This window comes from Siphateles boraxobius, unplaced genomic scaffold (assembly GCF_051911475.1).
Source record: "Siphateles boraxobius isolate OS27281-9 unplaced genomic scaffold, OSU_SipBor_1 46, whole genome shotgun sequence".
Taxonomy (NCBI): Eukaryota; Metazoa; Chordata; class Actinopteri; order Cypriniformes; family Leuciscidae; genus Siphateles; species Siphateles boraxobius.
Window position 1 is genome coordinate 13959093 of NW_027509097.1, and position 16109 is coordinate 13975201.

General features: G+C 37.8%; 1 protein-coding gene across 30 annotated transcripts in view; it reads right to left on the reverse strand.

The window, feature by feature from the left end:
* The window catches only part of ablim2 (actin binding LIM protein family, member 2), a 75504-nt gene that overhangs the window by 51672 nt on the left and 7723 nt on the right, over positions 1 to 16109 (reverse strand). For 15 of the 30 annotated variants that reach the window (XR_013194454.1, XR_013194450.1, XR_013194461.1 and 12 more), the window contains exon 1: positions 2582 to 2802. Coding sequence is in view for 4 of the 30 variants with exons in the window: in XM_077200962.1 (XP_077057077.1) it covers positions 2582 to 2774 (193 nt within the window). In the remaining 26 variants the exon portion in view is untranslated. Of the gene's footprint in view, positions 1 to 2581; positions 2803 to 13784; positions 14120 to 16109 lie in introns of those variants that run through there. The other 15 variants (XR_013194463.1, XR_013194460.1, XR_013194465.1 and 12 more) reach the window with 8 other exon arrangements.

Consider the following 16109-nt stretch of genomic DNA (forward strand, 5'->3'; position numbering starts at 1 on the left):
GTGCATGTGGATAGTTGGCACGTGTGTATCTGTGTGTTTATAATAAAAAAAAATCACTAGGGTATTCATGCAAACAAAAGGCAGCTGTATTAGGGTGTTTTCAGTAGGGTGTAGGTCACACACACACAACCTCATATATTTTAAGAGGTCTTAAAAAAAACTGGTATTTGATATGCACTGGTTTATTACTATTCAGTTTGAGCCTGTTTTGAACAGATTTCTCTCTCCAGTTACATGCAAAATTCAAAATGATATTTACATAAAAATGATACACTAAAGGGGAGTTTATGTCCATAATGCTATCTGTTAAAAATACGTTTCCTATCTATTCAAGCCTGCTGAAAAAGGCTGCATGTACTATATACATTTTTATGCAGTATATGCATATTCTGATTAAATAACATATTCGAATGTTTGAGCTCACATGTTTGGAACGAGTGTTGGGCGTGCTCAGTCCAGCCTTTATGGAGCAATGAAATCCCCACTGTGCAGAATAGTATTACCATGTTGTCATGGTGTGCATGAAACAAATACAGGCAGGTTTATGATAACTGAATTTCCCCAGGTCTCTGTCCTTCTCCAGACCTCCATATGAAAGCTCCAAAACATCTTAGAATGACGCAATATCATCTGGTTTGTCTGATGTTTTACATAACAAATGAGTTGAAGTTGGTGTGACAGCAAACTGAGTGCTGGAATGACACACAAACTTCCTGTAAAAACAACACCCACCCATATAACCAGTGTTCCTAGAATGACTCCTATAATGCATTATACAACTGATGATGCTTTGTACTTGTAATGGTAAGTAAAAGAAAAAATGTATGACTAAGAATGTGAGAGCAAACTTTACATTACAATTAAAGACTTAGGCATTGATGCCCTTAAATACTGACATTCCTTGCTGATCAGGTTCCATCAATATGCTTATTATGGGAGATTTCAGGCGGAGTAAACAGGAAAGATGAATATTATTTTTCTGACGCTGTTCACATAAGTACCACGACGCATGCGTGTGATGCTAACGCAGGAGACGGCATTCTGACATATAATCCGGAAGCGCTGCAATGTGTTTACAACATGAGTCAGAGACTGACACAGAAGAAAAGAAATTGTTGAATAAACTCTTTATTTTTGGTGGCGTTTTGAGCACAAAAATATTCTTGTCGCTTCATAAAATTAAGGTTGAACCACTGTAGTCACATAGACTATTTTAATGATGTCTTTACTACCTTTCTGGGCCTTGAAAGTGGTAATAACTTTGCAGTCTATGGGGGGGGGGTCAGAAAGCTCTCGGATTTCATCAAAAATATCATCATTTGTGTTCTGAAGATGAATGAAGATCTTACGAGTTTGGAACAATATGATGGTGAGTAATTAATGACAGAAATTTCATTTTTGGGTGAACTAACCCTTTAAGCATCAAAAACAGTTTTCAACATTGATAATAATAACAATCAATGTTTCTTGTGCACCAATCAGCATATTAGAATGATTTCTAAAGGATCATGTGACACTGAAGACTGAAGTAATGATGCTGTAAATTCAGCTTTGTCGTCACAGGAATAAATTACATTTTTTAATTTACTAAAATAGAAAACAATTATTTTAAATTGTAATAATATTACTGTTTTTACTGTATTTTGGATTAAATAAATGCAGCCTTTGTGAGCACAATTTTTTTTTAGGTACCTGTAGTACATGCACACATATCCAGCCTTTGTGAGCACAATTTTTTTTTAGGTACCTGTAGTACATGCACACATATCCAAGGAAAGATGTTGTCTTCATTTTGGACCCTTAGTGCATATGAAATAAGCAGGACAGGACACACTGACCTTTCAAGGAAATACAAACTTAAATGCATACACACCTACAAAAGTATTGTGAACTGCATCTGACTACCTCTATGCTGTGTTTTAAAAAACTTAAAAATGACAGTTATTTAAAAGACAAAGATTAATGGCCAAGAAGCCAGAAAAAAAATTAGAGCATCAACTGTAATTTGACTAATAGCGTGTAGCAACTGAACTGACTGTCGCTCTCAGGCAAGAATAAATGTGTTAAACTCTATTAAGAAGCTCACATTGTCTGAACCCTGAGGTCACCTAGCAACCACTGTCTGTGTTCACAACATCATCAAGCTGAAAACAGCCGGTGCTGGGAGATATTGTCTTGCGCATACATAAGCACACATGCGAACACACATGCACTGACAGACAAACCACAGTCATCCATGTGTTTGGCTTAATTTTAGCTATTTTTGATGAAATCAGATTCCAAACAGATGAAACACCTAAATAAACTTCCTCTCTACTCTATGGTTCTGGTACACCGCTGTCAGAACAACCCCCTCAGCCTATACGCCCCACCCTCCCCGTTCATGGAGAATGATTGAGTTTGATGCAGTGCTGCACAAAAAAATACCTTTATGTTTTCATCACATTTGTTTTGTGTTCGGGTTTTGTTACATGTATATTCAAAGTGCCTTTCAAGGCATAAAAGCCCTTGTGTAACTGTCTGAAAATTGTCAGACAATAACAGAATATAAGAATGGAGAGGGTTGTGACCGATGTGTTACCTTTGCAAACAAAGCACTTGATGTGGAAGTGATTATTTTGCACCCGGAGCACCTCGCCTTTGCAGGGCTTGCCACAGTTTTGACACGGGACGGGGCCGCTCTGCCGCTGTCCCTTCTGCTGCTCCAGGGGACTGTGAACAGCCTGCTGGTGAAATGCTGTGAAGACACAATAAGAAAAAGAGACAGGTTTCATTTCAATATCACCACATACAGCACCAACTGACAGGTATAGAAAGGTTTAAGAATTAGTCAACAACCCATACTGATCTAACCTGATATATAACCTGATTTTAATCTGAATACTGGGGTAAACATGTCCCTTAAATGTCTATGGTGGATATTAGTAAAACTAACAGAAATAGTAAGAGTTGTATGCTACTATACTATTCTGAATTCAGATAACTGACTAAATTTAAGTTGAAATAGTTGGAGATTTTAAAGTGGTCATGACATGAGAAAAATCAAATTTGCCTTCACTACATATAAGAAGTCTTTGTACCATTAAAACCTCCTGACAGTTTCATAGCTTAAAACATCCTCCTCATTATAAACAAAGCATTTTTTTAATCATGCTCTAAAATTGGCTCGTTTTGATATTGCAGGATCGTTGACACAGGCAATACATTTGCATATGACTGCCTACAGAGCAAGACATCGACAAATAGTTGACATCACACCATAGGCCACGCCCACTGGAGTTAAGTCACTTAATGGCTGTCATTTGCCAACACTGGATGTTAGAGTCACGTAGTGTCGCGTCAAAAGCAAATAGAACCCATTATAATCAGTCACACTGTCTACACTGGAGACAGATGACCATTCAGTTTCTGAGATGCTCCACGCATTTGAGTCTGTCGACAGCAGGACAAATGGAAAAGAAAGTTCACTTTGACGCATCCAGTTTAAACAGCTCGTTTGCGTCTCTGTACAGACTTTGGAAGATCCCAGAGTCGGAAACATGTGGATGATTTATTTAAATGTCGTCCCGGATCGCTCCAGAGGATTATATATTTGTTTGGAGCATTTTGTTTTGTCACCAAGGCACAGTTTAAATGGAGAGTTCGCAAAGAAATGTTTGTTAAAAGCTAAAGCACCCAAATGTCTTGGATCTGACAGCAGCTGCATCACAAACCATAAGTAAATGATTTCATAATGCTTTGTCTGTAAATAACTGTTTAATATGGATAATGGTTCAAAATATTTACTCACGTGCAATAGCGAGTGGGCCTTGATACTGTTTCCTATGCAATGGCGTTAGACAAACATAACAGTGGCCATTACTGACAGGCTTTAAAGGAGCCATCCTTAAAAACTGATAATTTCAGACAGAGGGTCAGAATGAATATGAAAATAATATAATTTGACATATATATTTATTTTGTTCAAAAAACATTATTTACATTATAAGTAAACCTCAAGCAACAAGACCCCTTTAAGTTCAGTTGCTACCTTACATTAAGTATTAAGTACACTATAAAAAAAGATGGTTCTTTAAAGGTTCTTTACAAGTAGTAAAGGTTCTATTTAGAACTGTATCATCCTGAAGAACCCTTTATATGCTGAAATGGTTCTTTTTGTTGTAGTTTAGGGTTCTTTAATTACTCCCGTCTTTTTGTTTTTTAAATCTGTAACTGTCAAAGCCTCCTCATTACTGATTTCACAGACTGTCATCATACTCTCAACAGGTAAATGATTTCTTTCTTAAAATATCTATATATTATAACTTTAAAAATTGTAACTGGTTTCCTATCAATAATGTATTTTTTCTCTTTTTAGTTTAACTGAACATGTAAGCGGAGCAGCTCTGTTCAGTTAAGGATCTTTTCTCCACAAAGTAAGTAACAGAGATATGGAATTTATGATCCATATTGTTTTTTTTTTAAATAATTACTTCATGCCTTAACATACCCAGTCACAAAAAAATGAAGTGGAAGTGTAAAAGCTATGTTTTAAGCGGATGTTTGTATATATATATCATATTTACAGAACGTTGTCCATCACACTAACATCATGGACAGATGATTCCTGTTTTACCCTTTTGACATCTGCAATGCCACTTGTTTTCCATAGACATTCATATCCACACTGTACATAAATATAAAAATCAATTTTAGGCCTGGACTATTTATGTAATGTTATGTTTTGTTTTTATATGTGGCGGCAGTCATCCGTCGTCAGTGAGGGGCTGTTGCCTTAATTTCGTTTTGTATTTGTTTGTTTAATGATTATTAAAGTATGTTACACGTTAGCCGGTTACCGCCTCCTTATTTGCATATTAATGTATTCAGCTAACAACTGTTGTTAGAGCACTAGTGCAATTTTTGCTACAATCTGCCGTGTCAATAAAATTAAATTGACCTAATTGACACAACATGCTGTTTTTTTATGTAAAACCAAATTAGAGGCAACAAGATATAAGACAAGGAAGATAGAGGACCAAAAAAAACATATTAATAAATACTATATAGAAATAATATTAATTCTAGTAGAGAACTAGTATCTGACAAGAGGGCAACAGAGAAGGAAATGAATAGTTGAAACAAAGTCGTTATTTTAATAAAAAAAAATTGCACACAAAGTTTTTTCGTCGCTTGATAAACTTAAGATTGAGCCACTGTAGTCACTTGGACTATTTTAACGATGTCTTTAATGACTTGTCGGGGCTGGCAAGTTTCAATCCCTGAAGAAGCCTATGGAGGAGTATGGAGGAGTGATCCAGCTCTCAGATTTCATCAACAATTTCTTAATTCGTGTTCCGATGATGAACGAAGGTTAGAGGGTTGGAACAACATGAGGGTGAGTAAATACTGACAGAATTTTCATTTTTGGGTGAACTATCCCTTTAATAATATGAAGATACTATACTAATTTCAATGAAAATCAATATTGTTGAAAAGGTTATTTATTTAGCACTTTCAAAGCATGGTTCTTTATGGAATCTTATAAAAAGGGTTCTATTTAGCACCAAAAAGGATTTAGCAATTGTTACAAGCCATGATGATGTTATCATCAACCTGTCCAGGGACTGCAGGCGGAAATTAGCATTTTTGCTAGAACCTGGCACATGACATCTCTTCTTTCTTAGATTAATGTTTTTTTGTGCATTGTCCCTGATCAAATAAATAAATAAATTCAAATTCAAAGAACCCTAATTTGGTTTTTAGAACCATTTTTCTTAGGTGTGTACAAGTAATTAAAACTCAGCTTTAAAAATAGAGTTAAATCTCATATAACTGATCAGGATGAGTTTGCGGTAGACATGGATGACGCCAGTGCTCTGCTCTCCTTTGTGAATTTTTAAGCTGTCGTTTGAGCCTGTTTAGCAACCAATCTTCACACCTACTCCATTACAAAGGTGTGTAAACTCAAACAAACACTTCATAATAGTCCAAGACACAGCCAGAGAAAGACCTTCAACCTCTTTTTTTTAAAAGGGGTGTGGAGCAAAACTGGTTCTGTTGGACATTCTGAAGTAGGATTTTCAAAACACACTTTGTGAAGTCTAACTATAAGGGATAAAAGAACTATAAAGAAATGTGTTATTGCGTGTTCTCAAAGGCGAGAACCTGTATTTGTTCCTTATTCGTTGTGAAGTTTTGTTTTGAGAAGAGCTGCTGGTTTCAGTTCGCTCACTTACTGTAGACTGGCTGACCCTTTGACACTAATTAGATAAAAGTACTTTGGGATGAAACTACAGCAGTCATTGTATCTGTGTGTTTGATTGCATTTGGGGAAAGACAACCCATGTGCCAAGTCTGTGTGACTTGCCATTGGCAACCAATTTTGCAATGTGACATATTTCAGAGAAAAAAAAACAGAGTAGGACTTCATCAATTTCATTCATCATCGAAATTTGTTGGATAATGGAAAGTGGGCACTAAACTCTTTTGTAAAGCTTTTTTTTTTGGCTTTTCCGGCCAAAAATGAACCTAGGGCTAAATAACCCATGAGTACCGAGTCGACCGTTCTCTGGGAAGCGTTTTCATGATAATCGAATGTACCCAGTTTTCACGTTAGTTTTAGTTTAACCACAGATAAGCTTATAACGCTAGTTTATGGGGCATCGTTTAATAAAAATCGCTAGTTAATACCACTAACAAGGCTCAAAATAGCCCCAAACTAACACGGTAGCATAATTAGGGTCTCTACCTGCAAACCAAAGCATTGAGAACTTTGTAAGTGTACAGACAGTTTAATAAGAAGATACTTTATAAAGACAGTCCATTCCCGTATACAAGCAGCAGCCATCTTTGGAAAACAGCCTTGACCAGTCGAACCACAAACGCCGTGCTACATGCTGGTCGATAGTCACAGTTCAGCTCACGTAGCACTGCGTTCGTGGTTCGACTGGTCGGGACTGTTTTCCAAAGATGGCTTCTGCCTATATACGCGAAGTGTACTGTCTTTATATATAAGATAAGTATTGCCTTGTGTGTTATTTAGCCCTAAGTTCATTTTTGGCCGGAATTGTCCTTTAATTTAAGAATTAGTTCTAATTATTTAGATTGGCTGACGACAGAGCAGAAACAGCCTGGTTAATGTGTAAATGTCACGTTTTGGGTTTTGTTCCTTGGTACTGTTTAATGTATATAATGTGATCCTGCCATGTGTTCCCTTGTCTGATGTGTCATGTTGTCATTGGTTCATTGTTTCATTGTTCTCAGGTGTCCCTTGTCTAGTCGTTAGTCTTGTGTATTTAAGCCCTCAAGTTTGCCCTGTGTCTTTGTCTAGTATTGATTATTTCATGTAACTACTGTTGGTAGCCGTGTCGATGTTCTTGTTCTATGCTTTGTCATGCCTTTGCTTTATGTTTGATCACCTTTTGTTAATTAAAGTTGCACTTGGGTTCTCACTTTAACTTGCCTCCAGAGGATTCATTCCACAATACTAGACCTAACATGGACCCAGCAATCCGTCTCTTCCTCCTCAGTCAAGGTGACTGTCCAATTGAGGGTTACCTGAGGGACTTTTGTGAGCTTTGTCATGAGGTAGACTTTTGTGAGGATATCTTAAAGGACATGTTCCGCCATGGACTTAATGAGCCTTTTTACCACTTCATGCCTGGCGATACCCCTCACAACACTCTGGTGCAATATATTGACTTTGTTGTGGAGCGGCTCGTCATTTATTGTGGGCTTTGCGGATGAGGAGCCTCGCAAACCCACGGTATCCTCTAAGCCTGAGCCATTTCATCTCATGCCCACTCTAATGTTGGCAACTCCAGTGCTCACACCGCTCGCCAGCGCAGTCACACCAGAGCCTCATCCTGTAATGGCCGCTGCCGAGCCTGAGCTTCTTCACGTCATGCCTGCCGATCCTGAGCTTCATGTCAGTCCTCCCAAGCCTGATTAAGGTACCCGATTAAGGCCTCAGAGGCGGTTCCTCCTTGGTCCCCTGCACTACAGGCTCCGCCCTGGCTTCCTGGAGTGTCGGCGCCGTTCCACGGCCCAGGTCTGCCCATGCTCCACAGCCCAGGCCCACCATTGCCATGTCCTGGTCCCGTTTCCCTTCACGGGCCTGGCCCTCCATCCCTCCCCATGACCTCCTCCACCCTCCTGAGCTATTGTTTTTTGGTTTTGTTGGGCGTCGGGAGGGCTATGTCACGTGTTCTAGTCATGTGATCCTGTCATGTGTTCCCTTGTCTGATGTGTCATGTTGTCATTGGTTCATGGTTCACAGGTGTCCCTTGTCTAGTCGTTAGTCTTGTGTATTTAAGCCCTCATGTTTGCCCTGTGTCTTTGTCTAGTATTATTGATTCTTTCATGTAACTACTGTTGGTAGCCCTGTCGATTGTTCTTGTTTGAGTTCCATGCCTCGTCATGCCTTTGTTTTATGTTTGATCACGTTTTGCTAATTAAAGTTGCACTTGGTTTTAGGGCTGTCGCGATTACCGCAATATTGCAGTACCGCTCTACTGACAGGCCAACCGCAGAGGAATGCAAGTAACCGCAGCAACCGCGAACCGCGTTTTCTTTTTTCATAGGCCACCCTTCGTGGTTCGTACCATGTGTATTGAATGTTAAATAAGTTAATAATGATAACAAGATTGTTTATCATGGTGATTTGTACAGAGGATTCGTGGATTTGGACTTAAGCCTAAACAGACAGTGAATGTGATCGACTGAGCGCGTGAGATTACCTGCGTCTGTCTTTGAAGTCAAGTCATGTATATTCGTGAAAAGGTTGCCGTTTCCAAGGAACGCGAAATATTTGTCTTAGGCTATTATCCTTTTAACGTTTATGGGTATTTACCATGAATGGCGTCAGCGCTGGTCAGCATTACACAGCGCGAGGAAGCCGTGGGGAGAAAGCAGCGAGTCACGCATTGAATCAATGCCATTGGTCTCTATTAGGTGAAGCATTGCTTCAGCTTTGCCCAAAAGTGAAGCATTGCTGGCCAGCTGAGCCTTGAAAAGTGGAGCTCAAAGTTAAACAATAATTAGCACCTTGTTTCATTACATCTATCATTTAAGAAATCAGCTTTTTGAACGTTTTCGTTGAATGAGCGGTTTAATGACTCACTCAAAGACGGCGTAACAACTGCGCGCTGAGTGACAGTCTTTCAATGCGCAGAGACGCTGTTTAGTTTCGGTTACATTGGTTACATTGTTTTTGTGTATGCTGACCACATCATAACACGTATTTATATAGCAACAAATAAATATAAATAAATAAATGGCGGTAAAACCGCATATCGCGCTATTGAGCAACTCAAAATTACCGCAAGGGAAATTCCTTCACCGCGACAGCCCTACTTGGTTTCTCACTTCAACTTGCCTTCAGAGGATGTATTACAGTAAATTCCTTTCACTTGTACCAGTCATCCTCCAGTTGGCATAGCATTTCATTTATACTTGACGCAAATACCTCTGTGAACCTAAACTACATCAACATTTATAGATCCTAAGAGAGATTCTTGTGGTGCTGGACCTCAGAAACTGCATTCTGGAAATGTTTAAAGACCCCTTTAAAGCTCAAGCTATATCCTGCTTTCACAGATCAGGTAGAGTTGTTAAACAACACTGGGAATTTACGATAATCCAACCTTAAATAACACAACTATGGAAACTCACTTTTCAAGATGATGGTATATGGTAATGATTTATACATGAATTAATCATTTGAGGTTACAGTCAAATGAACACTGACAGTGTTTTTATAAACAGTTCTACAGGTGTTTAGCAGAAGGTATTTTTTTCAATAAAGAAAAGCAAGCATGAAGGCCCATAAACCATAAAGAGGTCAATGCGTTTAATGAATGCCAGGTTCTTTCTAGCTACTACTGGAAAAACAAAGACCCATGAAGACAGGAATGACAAAATTGATGCTAGACCTGAGTAAAGTTAAAAATGTTTTTTGTTAAAATTAATGCAAAATTACAACAACAAAAAAACATCAACTAACATTAAAATGAAAAATGAAAATATAAAAACAAAGCTAATTCATAATATTAATTAATACTAGTTGTAAAATAATACTAGGTAAAGCAACAATTTCACACTTTTTGAAAGGGAGTTAAATGTTATGGCAACAAACAGCCAATCAAAAACATCAGCCTATCATATTTATCTCTTGCACTGTAGCATAACACGACTATAGTTATAAAAGACCTTCATTCTTCAAAGATCAAACTGTGCATGTAGAAGCTGTTTTCTATTATATTATTCATGAGAGGAGGTTCACATTTTCTGCACCACCTTCACCTCATTCACTGCCACTGAAATGTACATGTTCATGAAATCATATTAATACGGTCTCAAAGGTTACCTCAGTAAACACTCAAGAGCTTTCTACCTCCCAGAACAAGGTGTGTTTAATTTCAGCATCTGAGGGAAATAAGTTAAACATTTTGAACAGTGACTAAAAACACAAATGAGGCAGAGATTGTCAAACAGTCAATTATCTTGAAGAATGTTTTTGTTTTGGTCCAAACAATCGACTTCCATTGTATGTAAAAAAAAAAAAAGACAATTTTCAAAATACTTTATTCTTTGTTCTGCAGAATAAAGAAAGGGTGCACTATTACTATAGCTTTCATGTGACGACATCTGTCAAGTGTGAAAAGCCCATATACTGCATGTGTAGACGATCATGGTGCCAGCAAGCACAAGACTTCAATAAACTAGCAAACCACATCACAATAAAAGAGAGAAAACAGTGAATGAATCTTATAGGCCTAATCACATCTCCTCTGATAAGAATTTGAGAAGTCAGGGTGGATCACTATCCATTTCTGATGAGTTTTCTGAGTCTCATGATTCCTTTCAACCTGAGCCAAAGATCTGTGGTTAAAGGAATACAGTCAAGAAGCCGTACTGCAGTAGTAAGATCCCCATCACTGTCAAACCCCGCTCTTCAGATGTCCACATCATATATCGTCAAAACCTCTGGAAGCACAACCAGCTAAAGGTCATCTTAAGGGAGGAGTTTGTTCTACGTGTCCCTAAACACACACACCATACTTTCACAGACTTGCTTTTACACAGAGAGTCATCCATCTTTAAGCAGGTTCTCCATAAATAGAGCATCTACTCAACCCGTGGGGATTCCATCATGACCTGCTACATTCTGCTCGAGGTCCATAGGCATGGCTGACATGTCTGTGTGTTTGAAGGGCTCGGATTTCCACCGCAGAATCCCTCTGCCACTCACCTAGCCAAAAATCACTTTGCCTTATTATTTTGCAAATGCAATTGTGGCTTTTTGGGTTAGATTGTGCAATAGAAAGCTTTTGAATGCTAGAACAGTCATCATATTACTCTCATGCACTGCAGCATATTTCAATATTCCAGTATATGTCTATAGTTATATAAGACCTCCATTCTTCAAAGATCACACTGTGCATGTCAAACCTGTTTACTATAAGTCTTGAGAGGAGGTTCACATTTTCTGCATCACCTTCATCTCATTCACTCCCACTGAAGTGTACAGGTTCATGAAATCAAATTACATCACATCTTGACCTCAATATGACCTAATGGTCAAAGATAGATTTTGGTGATTCTTAAATCATCAAAATGTAATGAGTCTAAAATGTCAAAAGGTTATAGGCTGTGCACATATCCAGACAGCAAGAAAGATATACAGAGAGAAAAATGAGACAAGAAATAAAGAGAAATACCTAATATCGGCTGATACAACACTGATATATAGTGCATACCTGATAAATATATTGTATAAAACAACACATTTCGTAAAAGCATAACTTGGAATTCCACAGACAAGTATATACTGTACATCACTATGCAGCTATGTAGCTCGCTGTGCACTGGTGAGGAAAAATCCAATGAAATTAAAAGAATTTGAAGAAGTCCCAGCAAATATTTCAAGAGACACTTAAATCTACAAGAAACTTAAATCACTAATTCATTCCCCAAGGCTTGCAGCTGTGTGTGTGTGTGTGTGTGTGTGTGTGTGTGTGTGTGTGTGTGTGTGTGTGTGTGTGTGTGTGTGTGTGTGTGTGTGTGTGTGTGTGTGTGTGTGTGTGTGTGTGTGTGTGTGTGTGTGTGGATGATCCTCCGACATGGCAGGATGATTAAAGGATTTTAAAGCAAATCACACGCTTGCAAGTATGGAGTGCCCATTTTAAGCCAACCAGAGGTAACTCCATTTTAGCAGCTTTCTGCCTGAGAGGACCAGAACAGAAACCACAGTAATGGATTGTAAGCACTTAATCTAAGTCCTACTATTGAAAAGTCAAGATAAAATCCAAGACTCAAGTCCACAGATTATATTTGTGCACTTATGTTTATTGATCTACCAATTTCGCAAGGACACATGAAACAAAAGTACCTCTGAGTCACCATTAAATGTAGCACGAATCAAACTTTAGAAATCCAATTGAAAATCTGCAAAGAAAACAACTACCTGTCATATTTCATTTCTCCATCTTTCTTCCAGATCTGTTTAGTGAAGAGACGAAGCAGAGGAAGAGAGTTTGTTTACTGTCACCACATTCAATGGGTATATCTGCAGCTTCTGAGACTCTTCCAACAGTTATATCATGACTTGAATGTGTTCACCCTTGTGAAAGTGACAGACCTACCCAGCAGTTAAGTGTAGTTGCTTTGTAATCTCAAAGTGTCCAGTGCCGTACTGCATTTGTCCCTGTGATGGCCACACACATAAATCCTTTCACATGTTGCAACTAGTTATAGACTGATATACTGACCTGGCATTGAATTAAACATTATTTGGCCATTTTAGATTATCGGCTTAAATGGATAAACGTGCTTTTCAGTTACAAAGTCAGCCTTGTCACTGGATACTGCTCAATTACAAAATATGTATTAGCCTATATCACATACTGTATTAATTGGAAATCAATCAGCTATATACATTAACCGTCTCAAAATTCATCAATCATTTTTGCACATAGACAATTTTAATGAACTCATTCAAAATCAATTAACTACCTGCTTTCTTATTCAGACATCATGGTAGTCTAAACATGACAATTAAAATAAAACCTGGCTTTTTCTAGACATGCAAACCTCTAATAACAATCAAATGCTCTTTAATTGCCACCCAGAAAAGGACTATGTGTCAGCATGTCGGTATGTCTTTCCCCTCCCCTATATATATCTCACTATCCTTCTCTCTCTCTCTCTCTCTCTCTCACACACACACACACACACACACACACACACACACAAGCAAAAACATCTCTAGACTGCTTTCCAAGGAGGCCAGATTGCATCTGAGCTCTTGGAGTGCAACAGCATGTCCTTCTGCCAAAGACATGCATATTCTCTAGGTGGGCTGTTATTGTTGTTCTTTTTTTAAAAAAAGATAACCCTCTAAATAAACTTTTTTGTATAGATTGAGGTTGCAAAAAATATATATTTTTTGAAGAGCCTCTCTCTCTCTCTCCCTCTCTCATATATATATATATATATATATATATATATATAACACCATACATTAATTACCATTTGCTAACTGTCACAGAATGCATTATTAAATCTCAGCTGTTTCACCGAATGAAAATTTTACTGAAAATGTAAATTAAAATTGAATGTCATAGGCTAATGATGATGAACAGACTGAATATCATAATATTAGAATACGCTATTATGCTTCGATATTACTACAATGAAGTCGACATATAGCATCAATGACACAGGTTCCCATTGACAAAGAGGCACAACCCCCATTTGAAATAACATGTAGGCTATGACCAGAGCGTAAAAGAGCAACATACCTTTTTCTTCAGGCATCGTCTCGCGTAATCACGTCTATTCTGTAAATAAGAGAATGAGACTGCTGTCTGAATAAATATCCGACAGTATTTCAGTCAGTGCAGCACAGCGGTGTGGTTCATGTTAATGCTGAGCTCTTCTCACGTCGCGAGCGCCGGAGAAATGCGCTTCACACACAGCGCGCGACACTACAGGAATGAACGCATGTCATATGATTCCCGCCTCAGCGCCTGACAGGACAGCGCACACACTCGAGCTATTGAAGCAATCCATTATAAATAGAAGCTTCTCGGTCAAAAACATGACACCCCTTCCCAAATATCTGAGGGCGTTCACCGTATGTTCTCTGTGTGAGGTACGCAGATGGACTATCATTCAGCCCAGTTGGGAAAACAGCATAAAAACCTGATAACAACATGAGATGGCTACAACTCAACTTTTATTAAGCATTTTCAAAACCATGAGAATGGACCAAAGTACAGAGTGTGTGTGTGTGTGTGTGTATATATACATATAAGTTTACATATAGGCCTATGTAAAATTTCCAACAATATGCAGCATTTAGTCAGGGACTGAACTTGTGTGGTGACAAGTAACAACCCCCAGTGATGAGTTCAATGCACGTTTCTACCAAATACGAATAAAGAAAACGAAAGAGTAAAGAAAATAAAGACTGTATAACTATCTTCAAATAAATATTAATATAAATGACAAGTTATTGTGACAAGTTACATGGCCGGAAAGATAGGCTATGGATTTTTTTTTTATATAATGATGATTTTTTTTACGTCCCAAACATGAAAGTGGCAAACAATAGCCTATCAAAATGACCAACTGAATCCAGTGGCATTTAGATCTTTACAGCCTTTGCTATCCCACAATGCCACATTCTGCTACCTGACTCGGTGAGAATCCTTATTTTGTGACTTTTATTACTACATATCTTTGAAAACAAGATCATATCTTATTATTATAGCCTATAGTCGTTTTGAATACACTTTTCATTGGAAAAGGACTGGACTGTGATGGATTAGATGCCTGTAACAACAGTTATGATATCTGAGATCATCAGTGCTCCATCTGCAAGACCACACTTGAATGTATTGCTCTAATGAAAGTTCTGAAATATGAATAGAGTCATGACAGGCATTTATGAACCGCAGAACTTTTCACACAACCGGTCTGTTTAATTAACGAATTTATGAGGTCAGAGGGGCGAAAATCTTTTCCACTTCAGAAGAGCCCTCACTCACACTCCAGATCTGTCTCTATACACAGTTCACTCTTTGATGTCTAATCATGAAGCATGAGTCAATGTCATACTGCTATCTCACACTCTCACATGTCCTCTATAAGTCTTGAATAATGATCAGGCTTGTGAATAGCCTGCTAGCACCTGTCAAAGGGTTTTGCAAAAAAAGGAAGGGGCCATTTCAATGTCCAGCGCTTTCTCAAATCAGTGCATACTTCACTAGAATTGAGTGCAAAATGTTTTTCTCCTTGCCATGAACATTACAAAGTTAAAGATTCACACTAAATCAAAGACCAAACAAGTAATTAATTATGGTTATTTATTTTTACTGTACCAATTTGCTGCAATTTGGCTTCGGTTTCTGTAATCACTGTTTAAAATGCTTGTTTAGACACTGCTGAAAATCTAGGCTGGCAATCCATGGAAAAAAATAATAATAAAAGAGGCATTGTCCTAAGGTGAAAGATTGGGAAAAAAAGAAGCAAGAGCCAGCCAAGCTCCTCAAAAGAAAACACATTACATAATTTCCTTTGTATGATTTGCAAAAATAGAGGTCATGTGCAAATCTAATTGCTAATTTTTTTTGCCCATCGAAATGATTTATTTTGAAAGTTGACACGCCGTGGGCATTTTCTTCACGTAGTGACATTTTCACAATTATGCTTACAAACATTATTGGATATTTTCAGGCTATTCATCAACTGAATCAATAGATACAGCAGGATAGTCAGAGAGTCAGAGGCGGAAGAGTTGCCAACCACCAAAACCTCTAAAGTTGTTTAGGATGCCCAACCAAATGTACAGACCTCTTCTGGATATATTCTCGTAAACAGATTTTTTTTTTAATCTTCAGAAATTTCTCTCAAGTTGCTCCCAACACCGTATTATGCTGACTAATTTAGATCTATAAATGGGCCAGAAAGCAAAAACACAATACACTAAAATAAAACATGTAAATGTACAGTATACGAAATTTCTATAGAGCAATTTTATAGAGGAATTAAACTATTTAAAACAATAAAGAAAAACAATAATTACATTTTAAAAAATATATAATATTAATAATATGTATAAT